A 16,305-nucleotide genomic window follows, 5' to 3' on the forward strand; every position below is an offset into this window, starting at 1 on the left:
AATGGGAAGAGAACGGAATATACCACAAAGGTTTTCCCTACTCAACATGTCTTCCCAAACATGTCACAAGACTGGAGGTGTGTTCTCAGCAGAACGAGCTTCCTTACCATGCCAGCCAGCATAATGGAGAGAGAACACCTCTCTCTGAAAGCTCAGGTAGCTGGACACAGTTTTCCAATTGAAATTTGGCATGAAAATGGTCTTTTTATAAGATAAAAGCTTTCTAGATTATTTCCACTTTCATACATTGCACAGGTACTATTTCAAAACAGCTTTCCCAGCCAAGGGGATGCTTTGTTTTCCAAAATAGTTTGCTGAAAACTGTGCAAGTTTTCAGGGTTCAGCAGCAACACACTGTTGCCCCTCTATCCACTGTTTCACATACAAGCTGCCAATGGTTTAACACTGCTTCACTAACCACTATTATTATCCTGTTTTCCCACACTTTATCCTTGTCCACTGTTGATTCATCCAAGGCAGATGGTTAATAAAAAAGTACTAATTCACAAATATGCAGAAGATTTACAGAAGTAATTCAGTCTCAAAATGGAACAGCTGAGAACTTTCTGAAAGACCAGCTGCTCCAAAAAGACAGCATCTCCTTGAGATGACAATCTTGCCCATGTCTCTCTGTCCCCTACACCACACAGATGGCTCCTAAATTGAGTGTATTTCTTAAACTCTCGTAAGCATCCTGCACCTACTAGTTTAATTCTTGTAGTAAAAAGTTGTGCTCATTGGATGTTGTGGTTTTCAGGACAGCATCCTCAGCAGAGGAAAGGTATGGTGGTGTAAGCTTTGTGGAGCACAGGCTCACGTCAGAGGCCCTGAAGCAAAATAACTGATGTTAAGGGCAGCTTCACCTTCTGCAATGAGAAAATAAGAAGATGCTCACTTTTGAGGGTCAATGTGTTCCATGGCAACTCTCATCACATCACAAATGAGGTTTATTTTTTTCTGATCAGGATGTTGGCGTGGTTGAGCATTACTGCTACCATTCAGAGATGGGTACATAGTCTTTGTGAAATCTTCTTCTCTAAATAAAAAGAGATGCCATGAATACCAGCATGGTCCATCACACAGCCCAGCACAAAGAAAAGAACATTAAGAAACACAAATATATGCAGAAAATAACTACTCAACAATGTAGCTCATATGTCATTCAGTACTGATACACAACCTGCCACACTACTAGGAAGTTCTCCAGTGTCTTGCGTCCACCCCAACTGATTCTCAGCCAAAACAGGCATTGAAAAGAACTGGTCAGAGCAACTACTTTAGCTGTACAAATAATCAGAAGACAAAACTTTTCAAGATACAGTTGTTCTACTTAATTCATTACTGAGATGCTGAGCTCACAGCACTTCTGAAAATTAAGCCATTTGCTTTTATTTCTAGACTAAGATTTAAGGTCAGGTCAAAATTTAGAAATAAAACAGAACAGCTAAGTGATAGCTCCAGTTCCTAAACAATTACTTACCTCATCAAGCTTGGGAAGTCCTGAAGCTACCAAGGCCATAAAGCCTCTTGTCACTCAACCTTTGAGAAAGAGGTCAGGGGACCTAAATTGGGAATCTAAGCAAGTACCTTAGCCTCAAGGCTTCAGATAAGCAGTGCTGTCTTGCTACTTTATGAGGGAACAATTTCTCTGTTCACATTTATCCCTGTACAGCAAACCAGAAGACAAGTAAAAGCAGTCAGATGATGTACTAATCCCTTGCTGGAAAGGTCTAATAGGTGCCTGCACGCTGGAATTCCCAACAAGACACACTGACAGTCTCTGAAACTACTGAGCTTACTTGAGTCTTGATGACCCAACATGCCAGTTTTCTGACTCCTTGCAAGCACGCTGAAGAGCTGCCAATATTTTGACAAAATAATGTACCACCACTGATTACACGTATGCTTCCATATACAGATTATACTCACTTCAGTTCTGTGAAAAACAAGTTGATATAGTTCACAGAATCTATTTGCTTGATAAAGGTTTCTGCATTTTCCAGAAATACCTGAAATGAACAGAAAGTACTACTACTGTTATTCTGAGTAAGTACATTAAGGACAAGAACTAATTCAAAGACCTTCTCTGAATGTACAAGATGAAGAGATGCTAAATATGATCTGTGTGCAGAGGATGCAGCACTGCAGAGCAGCCACCTCTGCTCAAAGCAGAACCGACAGCACCACCTACTCTTTTAAGCCCACTGTCCAATTTCAATGGATTCCAGGCTAGGTGGATATGGAAAATAACGCAACAAAAGTGGGCATACTTGCCTTGGGGTTGTGGTCATAGAGAAGATTGAGGTTGATTCGCAGCTTCCTCATACATTGAAAAGCTTCCTTGAACATAAGCCTGGAGGAATGAATCAAGTGGGACAGTTTACATAGTGATAGGTACAGTATTTGCAAACAAAGGCAACCGACTACAGGTAAGCACAGACCCCCTGGGAAGGGAATATCCTAGGCACTAAACTGTATAGATTGCCTTTCAGAAAAAATGTGCAAGCTCAGTCTTGTTCATTGCCAGCCTCTGCTGTGGGACAGTCCAGCATACCAGGTTGAGGAAGCAATACAGGCCATGCATTATTTTCTTCTCTTAAAACAGAGAACTAAATTTTAATCTAATGGACCAACTTGTGTTGCAGAAAACTTTAATGTAAATCGATTGAACAAATGAAATACAAAAACCAGCAAGCTTCAAGTGATTGAGATGTCTGGAAAATGGAGCAATTGAAGATTTCTCCCACCCACACAGTCTCAGCACACATAAACCCTTCAGCGGTGAAGTGAGGGGCAGCTTGGACTGCTGAAAGCTGGGCTTCTAGCTGGTAGCCCCAGAAACAGTTTCATTCACACTAACAAATTCCTTTGAGTTTAGCCTCCCCTTGTTCTCCAGCACAAAAGAACTAGCCCAGCCAGCCTCCAACAGCTCAGACTGAGGGAGGGAAGACCAGAATACACCAGCGACATTTACCTGTCTAGCCACTTCCGAATCTGGGCAAGAACCAGAGCTCGGTGGTGAATAGTCTCCAGATTTCCTCTTGGCATCTATAATGCAAGATTCACACAATTTTTTATTTGTAGTTACTCTGCCTACACTGAAGGCAAAATGAGGACTGGCCCATTTTCTAGGCCTGTCTGCTACTTGCACGTGCATGAGCCTATTTGCTCACTTCAAAGGACGTGCAATTTCAGCAACTGCGGAAAAATATCCAGAAATTCTCTCAGCTCAAAACCATTCCTTTCTCAGGAGGCTGGACTCCACTCAACCAGCAAGACCCAGAGCAATCTGATCAAGCTTTCAGAGCCCTGCTTTGAGGAAGATGTTGGGCTGCACACCTCCAGGAGGTGCCTTTCAAATGACAGCCTCCTCCATTCTGTGAATCTCTGTTGGTTCAGAAGAGGGAGCTCAGCACTTCACAAAAGCTTAGCTTTTACGCCAAGGCTAATGGAAGGCTGGTAGCAAATACAGCAAGTAGTAAGAGGTGAGTCTGAGATTCACTGTGAGAGGCCACAATATGTAGCACTATGCTACCTCAGCCATTAGGAATCTGAACAGCCCTTCCCTCTGTACACACCCAGCTGCCTGCGCTGAACCAACTCCCACAGGCACGCTCAAAATCCCTCCGCATCCACCCAGGCAGCTGGAGATTTGTGAGGTGCTGTGCTGCAGCAGTACAGGGAAGCAGCTTTGCAGCAGTACACACATTGCTTGCAGGTTGGCCAGCTGCCCACCAAGATGGCCCCCCTACATCCCCTGACAGCAGACACTGACCTGCAGTATGACCTTTGTGTCCTGGGGCACAACGGTGACGATACGCGAACCTCGCTCCACCTTGCACAGGGTCTCACTGTTGGGTGCAGCACTGCTCAGACCGGCCTGAAGGGCTGAAGACAGCATATTTATCAGCACACATGGCACGCCACAGCACAGTGCCCGAGTCAGGCTTTCCTATGTGGCCCTGAAAAGTCATACTGGACCAACCGAGTCAACAGCAGTGATCTTCAACAGTTCCAGAAAGGAAGAGGACCTCTTAGTGCTAAGCACTGCTGTACACAAAGTAGAGACATGGCCTCTGCACAACGAGATCACAAAAGGTCAACAGAGCAGATGAAAGAAGTGCTGAAAGGTGTGAGGGACTAGTAAGTTCTTATCCCGCCTTTCCCAGGGTCCTCATACCTCTCATAGCCAGATGCCACCAGAATCCCTTCTCTACCACACACCCTCAAACAGCACATGGCCCTTTCTGGTTTTGGATGTGGAGGGATGGGAGAGAATGCAGGGCTAAGCTACTGAAAACAGTGAAAAGACAACTACAGGACAAATCCTGCTCCCTGGAGGGAGCATGTGATACACAAAGTCAGTTCCCCATGCTCCTTGCTCTCTGACAGATTTCTGAAAACAGCTCTCTTCCTCCATCTCTTAAGTGACTCAATACAGCAGGTTTAGATGTGAAAAATGGGATCATCTTGTGGTTACAAGAAAATGGCCATGAGCTGCCAGCAGCAGGCAGCCAGAGCTGGCACTTACCTTTCACTGATGTGTTCTTCAAGCAGAAGCAATGACAGGTGTGGGAGTTGGTTGTCACCAACAAAAACTCATTGCATGTTGCAAATGAGGTGATGTTGGAAGCGACCTGTAGGAAAATGATGAAGTTTATCACAGTGGGACAGGAAAGTTGTCTTTGGCAGAGGAAAAGGAGGGGCAAAAACTTTGGTACCTCAACATCATTAACAAAAAACCGGCATCGATCTGTGAGGCCCAAGATCACCTCCTGTGAATAAAAAGGATGACAAGTATAAGCTATCAGAGTTCACAGCCTTCAACGTGTTTCACAACACTGACTAGCACTGGATTGAAGTACCTTATAATTAGGTACTCAGTATCTCACATGAATTACTTGGAGAAGCTGGACAAGAAGTCAAGCAACCTCTATACCAGCAGGGCTTTACTTAAGAGTCTTTACACACTTCTGGCTGGAAACCCAGCTTGGTCTACCCTGTAACAGAAACTGCACAGTAACAAAATAGAATCAGAAATTTAGTTTTCTATTCAGCAGTGTCTGGTCCAAGATACCAGACGAAAACCATAGTACAGAGCAGAGCAAAGCAACTCCATACTGCATTCACCTGGATGTATGCTGAAGGAAAGAAACCGTGAAACTACCAGAAAAATAGCTTGTCATTCCTTAAGCTGTTGTAACTACCAAGAAGCCATCACCAACAGGGAACATCAGAAGTAGGAGATCTGCAGTAACCCAATGCAAGCCATATTTGTTAATAGGGTAAGTTCAGATAAAACAGAGCAAAAAGCTACTTTAAAAGAAGACTAGGGCAGTGACTGCTGGAAATTTTAAATCTGAAATTTTTCACTCTTCAATGACATTCTTCATTGTATTCATAGAATGAGGAGATAGGGTGTTAACTGCAAGCCATCAGAAATGCTCTAGAAGACAAGGGAATATATGCTCTCAGCTCTGTATAGGGCCTTATGAAGAATGCCATTAAGAAGTATCATTGGACCCTGGGCAGAGGATCATTGTGCACAACTGATACAGAGAACAACAGAGTAGGGAATTTTATCTCTCACAGTCTTACTTACTTCATCACTGATCCTTGTGATAGAAGTCTGCATGCAAGGGTAGGGGAACCAAACCGCAGAGCCACTGCTAGTTTGCCAGGGCTGAAGGACTGGAACAGAAGCCTCTAAAGAGCAAAGAAGATCAAACCGTTTTCCAGCCAGTCAAAGATTCAGACATTACAACCACATGACATGTATTTCAAGAAAACTAGAGCTGGCAATAAGCTACGCTATCTGACAGAGAAGAGGAACGCTGACACAGAAGTCCAGGACATAGCAAACAAGAAGGTGGTAGCTTCTAGGGGCTCAGCAGCACATTTATTCCACTGTGGAACAAAAGAGAAGTGCTGAGGATGTGGCAGTCAGTCAGCACTTCTGAAATCACTAAACCAGTCATCATCTTTTCAAACCATAAAGCCTGAACTACCATTCTCAACAACATGAACAACTTCTTGACACAAATCACTAATTTTGGCCCATTTCTGGGAACAGAGGGAGCATGAAAAGCAGAACCAACTACCAGCAAGAGTCACCCGTATCCCTGAAAGACAAATCATCTCATTAAACCTTTTCAGAAATCTCCAATAACTACGTCTCAGACCAGGTACTTTAATAGGGCCCAGCTTACCCCACAGGTATTTCAGGATCTGTCCATCAGCCAGCTGGAGAGCTACAGTTTTGGTCACTGGACTGCAGCACAGGCTGATCACTTCTCCATGTACAGGCACAGACATCCTGAAGCAAGACACAGAAGACAGAGAACATCAGCCACAGGAGATACACTTTAAAACCTAGAGCCTGCATTTCTTGTGGCCAGATGGACGGATGCGCACCTCCAGCATGGAGGGATACCTTGCTCACATAAGGATTTTCTGCAGTCTTTTCACACCTAAGTCAGCTGATACTGGCACCACAGAACACCAGCAACTCCAACCAACAGTCATTTGCGTAACTGTGCTAGTCACTGCACACTTAAGACACACAGCAAAGCCCACACTTCTTTTGTTCTAATCTACAGTTCATATGCAAATCAGCCTGTCTTTGCTGTGTGAGTGCTACAGAAAGCAACTCTCAGGATCCCTTTGGGAAGCAGATTTCTGTATGCCAGCTGGCTTTCTTTTGTGATCTGGTTCTAGTTGAACTGATCCCACAAAGCCCAGCAGGTGAGAAGAAGATGGAGTAACAAGCACTACCAGTCCCCTTCTGGACATTGATAATGGTGGACAAAGGGTAGAATGGAGGAATGCAGTTCCCTTGAGCGCCTGGAATTCAGAGGAACAGAGACATCCTGTACTGACACAGGCAATGTAGCATATACTGTCTTGTCAGGCTGCATGTAGGCACTAGGATTACAGGCAGGTGCTGACCAGTTGGCAGGTTCGTGAGCTGTCTGATTCTCCTGCAGGAAGACAGCAATTTCCCCAACCCACAAACTCCAGGCTGCATGTCTACTGAGAGACATGAATTCCTTCTAGGCACTGTCCAGAGGGGTTGTCAGACTTCACCCACAACTGACTGATCTCTGTACCTTAAATTCAGGCACTCTTCTTTGGCTCCAGCCCCATGAGGCACTGCAGTCAGATGATGAAGGACAGACTGAGCAGTATGCTGACCCTGACCAACCACCAGGAAGCTGTCATCTGGCAGCCAGGTGAGAAATCGCAGTCCCAGAGGATTCATCACTTCGTTGTAGTCGCTGCCCACATCAACTCTGTCACAAAATAAAAGAGACTGGGAAGCAAATAAAATCTGATTTCAGTAGGCCACCTCATGGGAGAGGCAAAGGTGGTCTTAGGCACAGCCTGGCTCTTCAGACACACAGCCTGGCTAGGAGGGCTCCAGTGCACAAACACAGTCACCCAAAGCATGAATTCTGCCACAGGCTGGGCTGGTGACGAAGGATGAGACCCAGGGAGCACCATTTGTTTTTCCCAGGCAGTACTGCTCCCATGCCAACTGTGTATAGGAACAACTACAGAACAGGGTGGGGGTTTTTTATTTTGTTATTGTTCCTATGCCACACAAGCAACTCTGTCACTCAGTGTGCCATGATCATGGGCCTGGGCACTGCACAGCCATTCCTTTCGCTCTGGGAGGAGCACAAAATCCAACACCACAATGCCAAGAGCACCAGGCACAGTAAAGGCTATCAGGACCAAGACCTCATTCAAAGGCACTTCTCAAGATAAACTGCCCACTGTGTCGTCCAGTCCTTAGCACTAGTTGCAGCCACAGTGTCAGCACAATGAAACCCCTTTATCTGACAACCTCTTCAGAATCTTGAGACAACTGGTCAGAGGGGTGACCTCTAAAACATCCAGCCAGACACTACTGTTACAGTGTACTAGTTCTACATTACCTGTAGGTTTTATCCAGATATGGTGTTTCCATAGCTGTTTTAAATCCACTTCCACCCACAGCTCCAAATCTGACAGTGGGGTCATTCACTAAGCTCTGCCCTAGCAAACACAGAACAAAGCAGAGTTTAGAGATTCTGTCAAAAAAGCAGACCCCCCCGCCCGATCTTCATTCTTATAAAAAAGTAGATGTTACAGGAAACTCCTATGAAAGTCAGAAAACACCATCCCTACAACAGCCTCATCTCACAGCACACTGAGTATTACACTGTATACAGCACTGCTTTGGGAAGTGCTGGCTGCCTCACATACACTCTAGGCAGCTGCTCTCAGACATTTCCAGTGTTAATCAGTAACATGCCATCCAAACAGAGTACACAAGATACCACCTGCTGCACTTTACTCAAGCCAAAGCTGGGCTGGGGAATATTAGCAGCATAACCACATATGCTTATGCGCTGAATGCTGGCTTCTCACAAAGCCAACACGCCACCAAAATACTCCTCTGCTACCAAAACTACTGGAGATAAGAGAACTGAGCTTCAGCACATAGCTGAACCAGATACATCTCACTCCTGACTCCTAAAAGCTTAAGCGACCATCACCCTACTAGTCCCCCAGGGTACTGCTGTCAGGGACAGAAGGCTGGCTGCCTTTAGCAAGACAGTGCAACATGCTCTCACCATATCTGTACACAGAGATCTTGTTATCAGCATCCAGGACAGCCATGTCTCCACTACGTTTGGGATCTGTGTGAAATGCAACCTGATTAACAGCCTGTTGGAGCTGGAGCTCATAGGTACACATGGGTGGAGGCACCACAGCATGTCGGAATGCTGTGACAAGCACTTTATCTGTGGAATAAAAAGAGAAAAAACCCACCAGCTGTAACACAGTCCAAATGCCAGCGATGCTTTTGTTAGTAGGAAAAATTGAAAGTAGGAACAATGTCACAGGAAAATACAGTTGCCGTGCTTTTAGCAGTTAACTCCATTGAACCACCTCTGAAGCTTCCATCAATTACATGGTGTCCCTCATAATCAGCTTTGTAGATAAAAGAGCTAACAGAAGAACTACCAATAATCCCATCCAGACTGCATCCAAAGACTACGCCACCTCTTCTGACCCTACAGCTGTAAAGCAGTCTCACTGCTTACCTCCGTCTATGACAGCCACATTTGCCACATGCTGGCTGTTCTCCCCCATCCCATGGTCTGTGGTCCAATGCCAGTCATAGAAGAGGTAATGCCAACCCTGGCAGAGTAGATACAGTCTGTATGGGTTCTCTCGGTCCCACAGCAGCGACACCAACTGATTCTTCTCCAAGCTACCAAAATGTAGACTTTGCTTCAGGTACCAGTGATAGTTCCCTGTGGTCCACAGCTGAACTATAGAAAAACAAATGGTTACTACAGACTGCTACTTGACATCCATCTCAAACCCTCCCCACCACCACTGCTCTTCTAGGGATGGCTTAAGTGCAATGAAAATAATAATCCTAGCCTTCAGCACCCAATCTGTGTCATACAGCACCCAGCAAAGCCCAATAAGAAAACTTAACAACAGACTTAGTGCAAAAGTCGGTCCTAGAATTCTTTGAGCTCTCCTTGGGAAAAGGTACCCATGTTTTACCAGAGGCTCACACACCTTTAGCATCCCATTAATACCTCTTCCAGTTATCCAGTTATAGCAGCCTGGAAGATGCTTTGAGCTCAGGCTGAACTATCAATTCTTCCTGACCTGCACATGCATCTCAAAGCTGTAGGTAAGCCTCCCCATTGCCTCCTAACCTGCAGAGAATACCCACTGCCAACCACATCTGCAGGCAAGTGTAAGAGCCAGAGCCTCACACAGTGATCTCACCGTAACTGTTTGGGTTGGAGTTTTCCACCTTCAGGTCTTCCAGCCATATAGCCAGGATTGTAGAATCTGCATTCCAAAGCAGTTCATTAACCTGCAGAAACAAACACAGCTCTTAGTGATACTGTTGCTTCTGTGTAGGGTGGGTATGCTTGCAATTGATTTGCAAGACCATGAGTTGCTCCTTATTTTTAGTAATGTAAGGTGCATGAATTAATATACTAACATAGCCCTCATGTACTGCAAAGCTCCCACTTGAAGCAGAACCTGTCACAGTGGTTCCACACAGCTGAAGAGGTGATACAACTACAAAAATGACAGCAGTGTTCTCTTTGCTTTCCTTGGCGCTCAGGAAGCATCTGCCAAAAAGGCCTCTTGGCATCCAAACACAGAAACTGAAGTACACCCTAGCAGTATTTTCTCACTTCCCTTGTTTGGAATAATGTATTTCACCTTACTCTTGCACCAGCTGACATCCTGAACAGTGTTTTTTAAGCATTTGCCTTGTAGAAAGTATACCGAGACCAGAACAATCCCTCTGTATTGTCTCTGAATTAAGGGCCTGCAGAGAGCATTGCATATTCTCCAGAGGCTTCTTCACTGTTCTCTTTTCAGGTAATTTTTTTCCATTAGGACCAGCACTAAGGGTTAAGTTAAAAACTTCCTTCTAGAATCTGGAAAAGATCTAGTCCTCCTCCCCATTACACTCCAATTAAATAAGTTAATAATAAAAGCCCAGACACAGCACTTACTTTAACCTGCCCTTTCTGGAACGGGAGGGTGAACTCCCCATGAAGAAGTCCGTTCTTCTCAAAGAAAACCACATCATAGCTGTTGTTTTTTTCTTGTGTGGATGCTATCAGGTTTCCAGAGGGCCTTAAAAAAAGAGCCAAATGAAAAGTGATTGTTCACCTAATCACTAGCTGTCATTTTAAAAACACCAATCATCTTGCATTTTCTCCAGAGACATGAAGAAAAGGGCAGCACTGTTCAGACAAAGTCATAGGTCCAACACAGATATTTTCCAAGGCTCATGATATGGTCAGGTGAGCAAGTAAATGTCAGCACTGGGAAAGGGACCTGTAATATTCCTCTTTATACAGTTGAGTCCAAACCTGCTTGACAGTGAGATTTTGCAAAGAATCTATCCCTTCTTCCCACATGAAATGCAAGTACAAGGTTTCTCAGGGTGTAAAGGGCTACCCTTCTTCATGCTGGATCAGGAGGAAGCCTTCTGCGAGTTTTGGGAAAAATAAAGAAACATAGGAGAAATGAAATTGATGTTGACCAAAGACTGTGACCAGGGAATAAAAAGCGACACACTGTGGCCAGCATGCAGACTGCTTTGCTACTTACCTCCAGGACAATGCTTGTTCTAATCCTGAGACAGGCTCACTTGTTGACTGCAGCACAAGCTCTCTGTTCCATACTCGGACCTTCCGAGCACCTACAGGTTGAGAGAGCAATGAGACAAACATCTAAGAAAGCACTGGGAAGAGACTTTTCTAATTTTATGAGTAGGAGAGCAGATTTTGATGCACATGAATAAAAAGTTTTCTCTTGCACACCTTCGGGGTAAAAACTTAATTCTGTCTCAGGCACTTCTCCCACAGTAACTCTGTGACTCTAAAGGAACTTAGTAAGAATTTCAGTCTGGTGTGGCTCAGTCATAGCTGTTTTCCCCTCCAACTTTCACCACAGAAATGTGAAAATCAAGTGTAAGATCCTCTCTCATCTGAAGTACTGAAGGCAAAAACCCAAACTACTTAAGGGCAGTGCAGTCTCATGCAGGTCAATGTGTTGACCAATAAATTTAAAACTGTTAGGTAGTATTTATCATGGAAGTCACACAATTGCAGCCTTACAAGAAATGTATGTGCTCATCATCTCTTTGGCTTTAGGGCAAAACCTAGGGAAAAGTATTACCGGTACCTAAACTAAGATGTGCAAGGCCAGACTGCTAGGATGAGGCACAGTGGCTACGGCAACCGAAACAGATTCATCCATTTGGCACTGGGAGCCCATCAGAGACTGCTTAGGGTTTAAGCAGTGATTTAACACTGGTGAATGAAGAGTTCAGGTAGTAACTACCCAGTAGTAACCTCTCCTCGCTTCTCACTGGACTGAAAACCAAATGGCAAAGAAAGTGTTCAAAAGAATGTGCCTGTACAATGCCTCTGAGAACACCAAAACAGATACTAGAGCAGTTACCTAGCCGAACTCATCCTTGCTTCAAGTGGCCAAGAGACCATGAACACCAGCCAGTTCTTGCCTTGCCTAGTTTCTGCTTAAGAAGCCTCTGACACATATTGGCATTTCAAAGAAGTTTGGTCCCATACCTGTCTCTGGACAGACAGCACTCACTGCAACAAACTGCCCATCCCCTCTCCATGTCACCCGAAGCCTGCCGTCATCCCAGGATGAAGTAGGTGACACTTCCTAAAGTCACACAAAAGAAAGTTGCATCAAAGATTGGGAAGGCAACTGCTGGTTTTGTCTAAACAGACTGTATTGCTAAGCCAGCTTTTTTAAGAGCCTTGGCATGAAAGTAATCCATTAAAAAAATCTTAAGGCTGCAAAGTTAAAAATTCATTACTCAATGTTATTTTAGGAAATCCTACAATTAAAACTGTAAATCCAATCTGCTCCTCCTGCAAGTGCATATGACTGTCTTATTCACATGATCACACACTATCCTTCCCCTCCACCAGGGTCTCTGCTTATAAACCAGCTGTGCATAAACTGGACCCAAGGGTGAATCAGGGTTCATGACTGATGCCTGCAGTCACATCCCCTAGGAAGGAGAAAGGCATGCCATCCAGGCAGTCTGTATGGCAAGACAGAAGCTGGGATGAGAAGTAGTGATCTTCCAAGCAAACAGGTTCTTCACAGAACAACACAGGAAAAAAACAACTCAAAACAGAATGCACATAAAGAGGCAGTTGTTCAAAGAAAGGTTTAACTTTGTCAAACTAGGCACATTGTCCCAGATACAGCCTAGCCTCATCCCGTTCCTACTAACAGTAAAGCTGGAACAGGCCACATTTCATGTCTCTATATTCCAGCCTGCCAGGTTTCAGCAGGACAGTTTTAATTTGAAACTTAAAAGACAGTGGAGTGTTTTAGCTACCTGATAAAAGTGTTAGACAAAGGAGCGAAGAGCCAAAATGTGTATGTCCATGGAGCTGCCTCACATGACTGGCGATGCTCAGCAGCCCAAACCCCTCTATTCTTGCCTTTTGGGAGCTCAAACTACTACTAATTCTGCTCCTCTCAGCCAAACAGCATGGTATTTCTCTTGGTCATACGAACAGTTCAATACATAGCACACATTCAGCAAAATCTGTTCCACCAACTCTTAAATATGGCTTTACCTCTGCAAGCACTAGTGCTTGCAAATCTTTCTTTCAGCTCTGTACAAACAATCATAAGTACTCTCAGCTGCTGCTTGAATAAGGAGAAGGACAAACCCGCTGGATTTCAGATAACAGAAACAAACAGAAGAAGCTTATGAGGACAACTACCAGAAAGGTGCTGGCAAGCTGGAACCACAGGAATAACAGAAATTCCCTTTATACATGTTTTCCCAGAGACAGCATGGACCTAACATAAAAGAAGGAGTACAATACCGTCTGTTTGCGATGCGCTGCCTGTTTTCCCTCTGATCCATGAAACTGTGTTTCCTTTTTACCCCAGCCAAGAGCAACAAACTTTCCTGAAAAAGAAAAAATCATTGTAGTGGAAGATTTACAGCACTACCCTGTACCATGTAGTAAACACTACCACAGCTCCAAGACAGCCACAGCTTCCATTGATGTTTAATTCTGAAAACCTGCAGGAAATTCACATAGCCCAGGAAGTCCTCTAGTTCAGGAAACTTCCCTGAATTTACACTGACAAGTAAAATATTAGGGTTCCCCCATAGCTGCCCAGCAGCATTAGTCTAAAACGTCTCCTGGGCCCTAGTAAGTGCTCAGCTCCCTTTCTTTACTTTCTATGTGCTTACAACACACCAATGACATCAGTTTGAACAACTTCATTTCAGTGCACCTCTCACCTTCCCCAAACTCATCTTGGTGGATCTGCTTCTCAGTAATTGGTTCAAAATCCCTTGTCATCATGATGAGTGTTTGCTGACCTGCAGGGCAGATGTTAAATACAGCATTGGTAATGGTATCTCCAGCAAATAAAAACTTGATGTTCTCCTATTGTTGTGTCATGGACTTGAATATAGAAATATTTCTAATGGTTATATGATACTGAAGAGAACACATCCTTCAAAGCAGAAAATCTCAAACTGGAACAGAACACTTTCAAGTCTCTCTCTTCAAAAACATGCTTCCTGGCCTAACCTTAAAAAGTTCTTTCCACATTCAAAATAAGCACCTGGCACCGTTAAACATTTTCTCTCAAGATATGAAAGACAAGGTGATTGGGAGCAGCTGGCACGGGTTTATGAAGGGAAAATCGTGCCTGATGTCCTGATAGCCTTCCACAATGAGGTGACTGACTTGTGGACACGGGGAGACCACTGGATGTCATTTATCTTGATTCTAATATGGCTTTTGATACTGTCTGCCGTAACATCATCATAGACAACCTCATGAAGGACAGGATGGATAAGGTGACAGTGAAGTGGACTGAAATCCAGCTGAACTGCCAAGCTCGAAACCTTGCTATCAGTGGCAAAAATTCCAGCTTGAGGAATTCCATCAGTGGCATGCCCCTGGACACCAGAGCCAATGTTTAACATCTTCATTAATGACCTGGAGGATGGGACCCTCAGCAAGTTTGTAGATGACACAAAATTGGAAGGAGTAGCAAGTACACCAGAAGGTTGTGCTGCCGTCCACAGGGACCTTTTCATATAGGCAAAATGGGCTGTCAAGAACCTCATAAAGCTCAGCAAGGGAAAAAGCCGGGTCCTGCACCTGGAAAATAATAATCTCAGGCACTAGGACAGATTGGGAGCCAAGAGGCTGGAGAGCAGCTTGTCAAAAGAAGTGGCCTGTGTTTCTTGTGGGACACCAAGTTGAACATGAGCTAGAACTACACCCTTGCTGCACAGGTGGCCAACCGCATCCTGGGCTGCATTAGGAGTGTTGCCAGCAGGTTGAGGGAGGTGATCCTTCTCTGTTCAGTGCTGGTAAGATATATGTGCAATGGCAGCTCCAGTTTTGTGTTCCCCAGTACAAGACAGACAAGGACATAAGTCCAGCAAAGTGCCACACAGTTGATTAATGGCTGGGAGAATCAGTCACATGAGGGCAGGCTGAGAGAAGTCAGGCTGCTCTGGAGGGAACACTAAGGGGGAATCTCATCAGTGTGTATAAATCTCTTATGTGGAAGGTGGGGTACAGTGAAGGACAGAGCCAGACTGTTAGTGGTGCTAAGGACAGCACAAAAGGCAACGGGCACAAACTAAAATACAGCAAATTCCATTAAAACACAATAAACCAAATTTTTACTGTGAGGGTGGTCACAGACAGGAACAGCATGCCCACAGAGGTTGTGGGGTCTCCGTCCTTGAAGATACCCAAAACCTGACTGTGCATGGTTCCCAGCGACTTGATCTAGACTTGATCTAGACTTGATCAAAGAATCTGCTTTGAGCAACGGGGTTGCAATAAGTGATCTCCAGAGCTTCCTTTCAACCTCAAGCATTCTGTGATTCTGTTTTGCTTGAGGCTAACTTTATTTGCTAGGTGAGACACATCTGTAGCCGAGGTGAGCCTGTGACGTGTGTATTTCCTACAAAAGGATAAGAAGTAGGTTTTTTTACTAAGAAATCAAATGGGGATATAAAGCAGAAGCCTTTTATGTTTTAGAAGCAAGATTAAATATACTTCCTTGGAAGGTCTGAAAGACTAATTACGGTTCTGTAAAACCCAGGTTTTTGGGTCTGAATAGCTTCTGCCTGGACTACCAAAGCACCTCATGAATCATTAAATGGAAACTCACATATAGGATCAGGTGGGGTTTTTTCTCTAAGCCCGAGTCCAAATTTCATACCTTTGCATTTTGTCTCTTCTATGTTAAACTTAACTGTGTTTTACATTTTGGCCATAATTTGACTCCTAAAGGCAGAAAGTTTACAGGCTGTTGTTGATACCTGTTGCAAGCAAAACAAGCTCTTGGTCAGGACTCCAGCTCATGGTACTCAGACCACTGTCCACACTTCCAACGCATTCCACCTGCAAGACCAAAATCAGATCACAGAAGTGCAGAATACTAGTGCAGCACCATCCCAGCAGAAAAGCAATCAGTCACCAAGGCAGGGAAATCCCTTCCTGCTTAGAAAAGTCACAAGTCTTACTTTACCCTTTGTGTTAAACGAAACAAAACAAACATTTCTACTCAAAGATGGTTCCAGAATGTTTACGTATGACAGCCCAGGTAATCTAGAGATTAGGATTTTCCACGATACACAGTTTTAGTAAGAGCTCTGCTCTGCAGCTCTCAGTCTTATGTCAGTATGTATAAAGTTAACACTAGTATTGCTGAATC

General features: G+C 44.4%; 1 protein-coding gene across 1 annotated transcript in view; it reads right to left on the bottom strand.

Moving 5' to 3' along the window:
- The window catches only part of ELP1 (elongator acetyltransferase complex subunit 1), a 31,832-nt gene that overhangs the window by 12,299 nt on the left and 3,228 nt on the right, over positions 1 to 16,305 (bottom strand). Inside the window, exons 3-22 of the mRNA XM_055698608.1 lie at positions 15,911 to 15,992; positions 13,856 to 13,936; positions 13,428 to 13,513; positions 12,138 to 12,237; positions 11,155 to 11,245; positions 10,551 to 10,674; positions 9,802 to 9,892; positions 9,096 to 9,326; positions 8,622 to 8,792; positions 7,941 to 8,040; positions 7,110 to 7,292; positions 6,210 to 6,316; positions 5,603 to 5,706; positions 4,722 to 4,775; positions 4,532 to 4,637; positions 3,776 to 3,888; positions 2,975 to 3,048; positions 2,275 to 2,353; positions 1,930 to 2,009; positions 896 to 1,036 (exon numbers count right to left, since the gene is read on the bottom strand). Coding sequence (XP_055554583.1) covers positions 896 to 1,036; positions 1,930 to 2,009; positions 2,275 to 2,353; positions 2,975 to 3,048; positions 3,776 to 3,888; positions 4,532 to 4,637; positions 4,722 to 4,775; positions 5,603 to 5,706; positions 6,210 to 6,316; positions 7,110 to 7,292; positions 7,941 to 8,040; positions 8,622 to 8,792; positions 9,096 to 9,326; positions 9,802 to 9,892; positions 10,551 to 10,674; positions 11,155 to 11,245; positions 12,138 to 12,237; positions 13,428 to 13,513; positions 13,856 to 13,936; positions 15,911 to 15,992 — 2,198 coding nt within the window. The remainder of the gene's footprint in view (positions 1 to 895; positions 1,037 to 1,929; positions 2,010 to 2,274; positions 2,354 to 2,974; positions 3,049 to 3,775; positions 3,889 to 4,531; positions 4,638 to 4,721; positions 4,776 to 5,602; positions 5,707 to 6,209; positions 6,317 to 7,109; positions 7,293 to 7,940; positions 8,041 to 8,621; positions 8,793 to 9,095; positions 9,327 to 9,801; positions 9,893 to 10,550; positions 10,675 to 11,154; positions 11,246 to 12,137; positions 12,238 to 13,427; positions 13,514 to 13,855; positions 13,937 to 15,910; positions 15,993 to 16,305) is intronic.

The sequence above is a fragment of the Falco cherrug genome, chromosome Z (assembly GCF_023634085.1).
Source record: "Falco cherrug isolate bFalChe1 chromosome Z, bFalChe1.pri, whole genome shotgun sequence".
NCBI lineage: Eukaryota > Metazoa > Chordata > Aves > Falconiformes > Falconidae > Falco > Falco cherrug.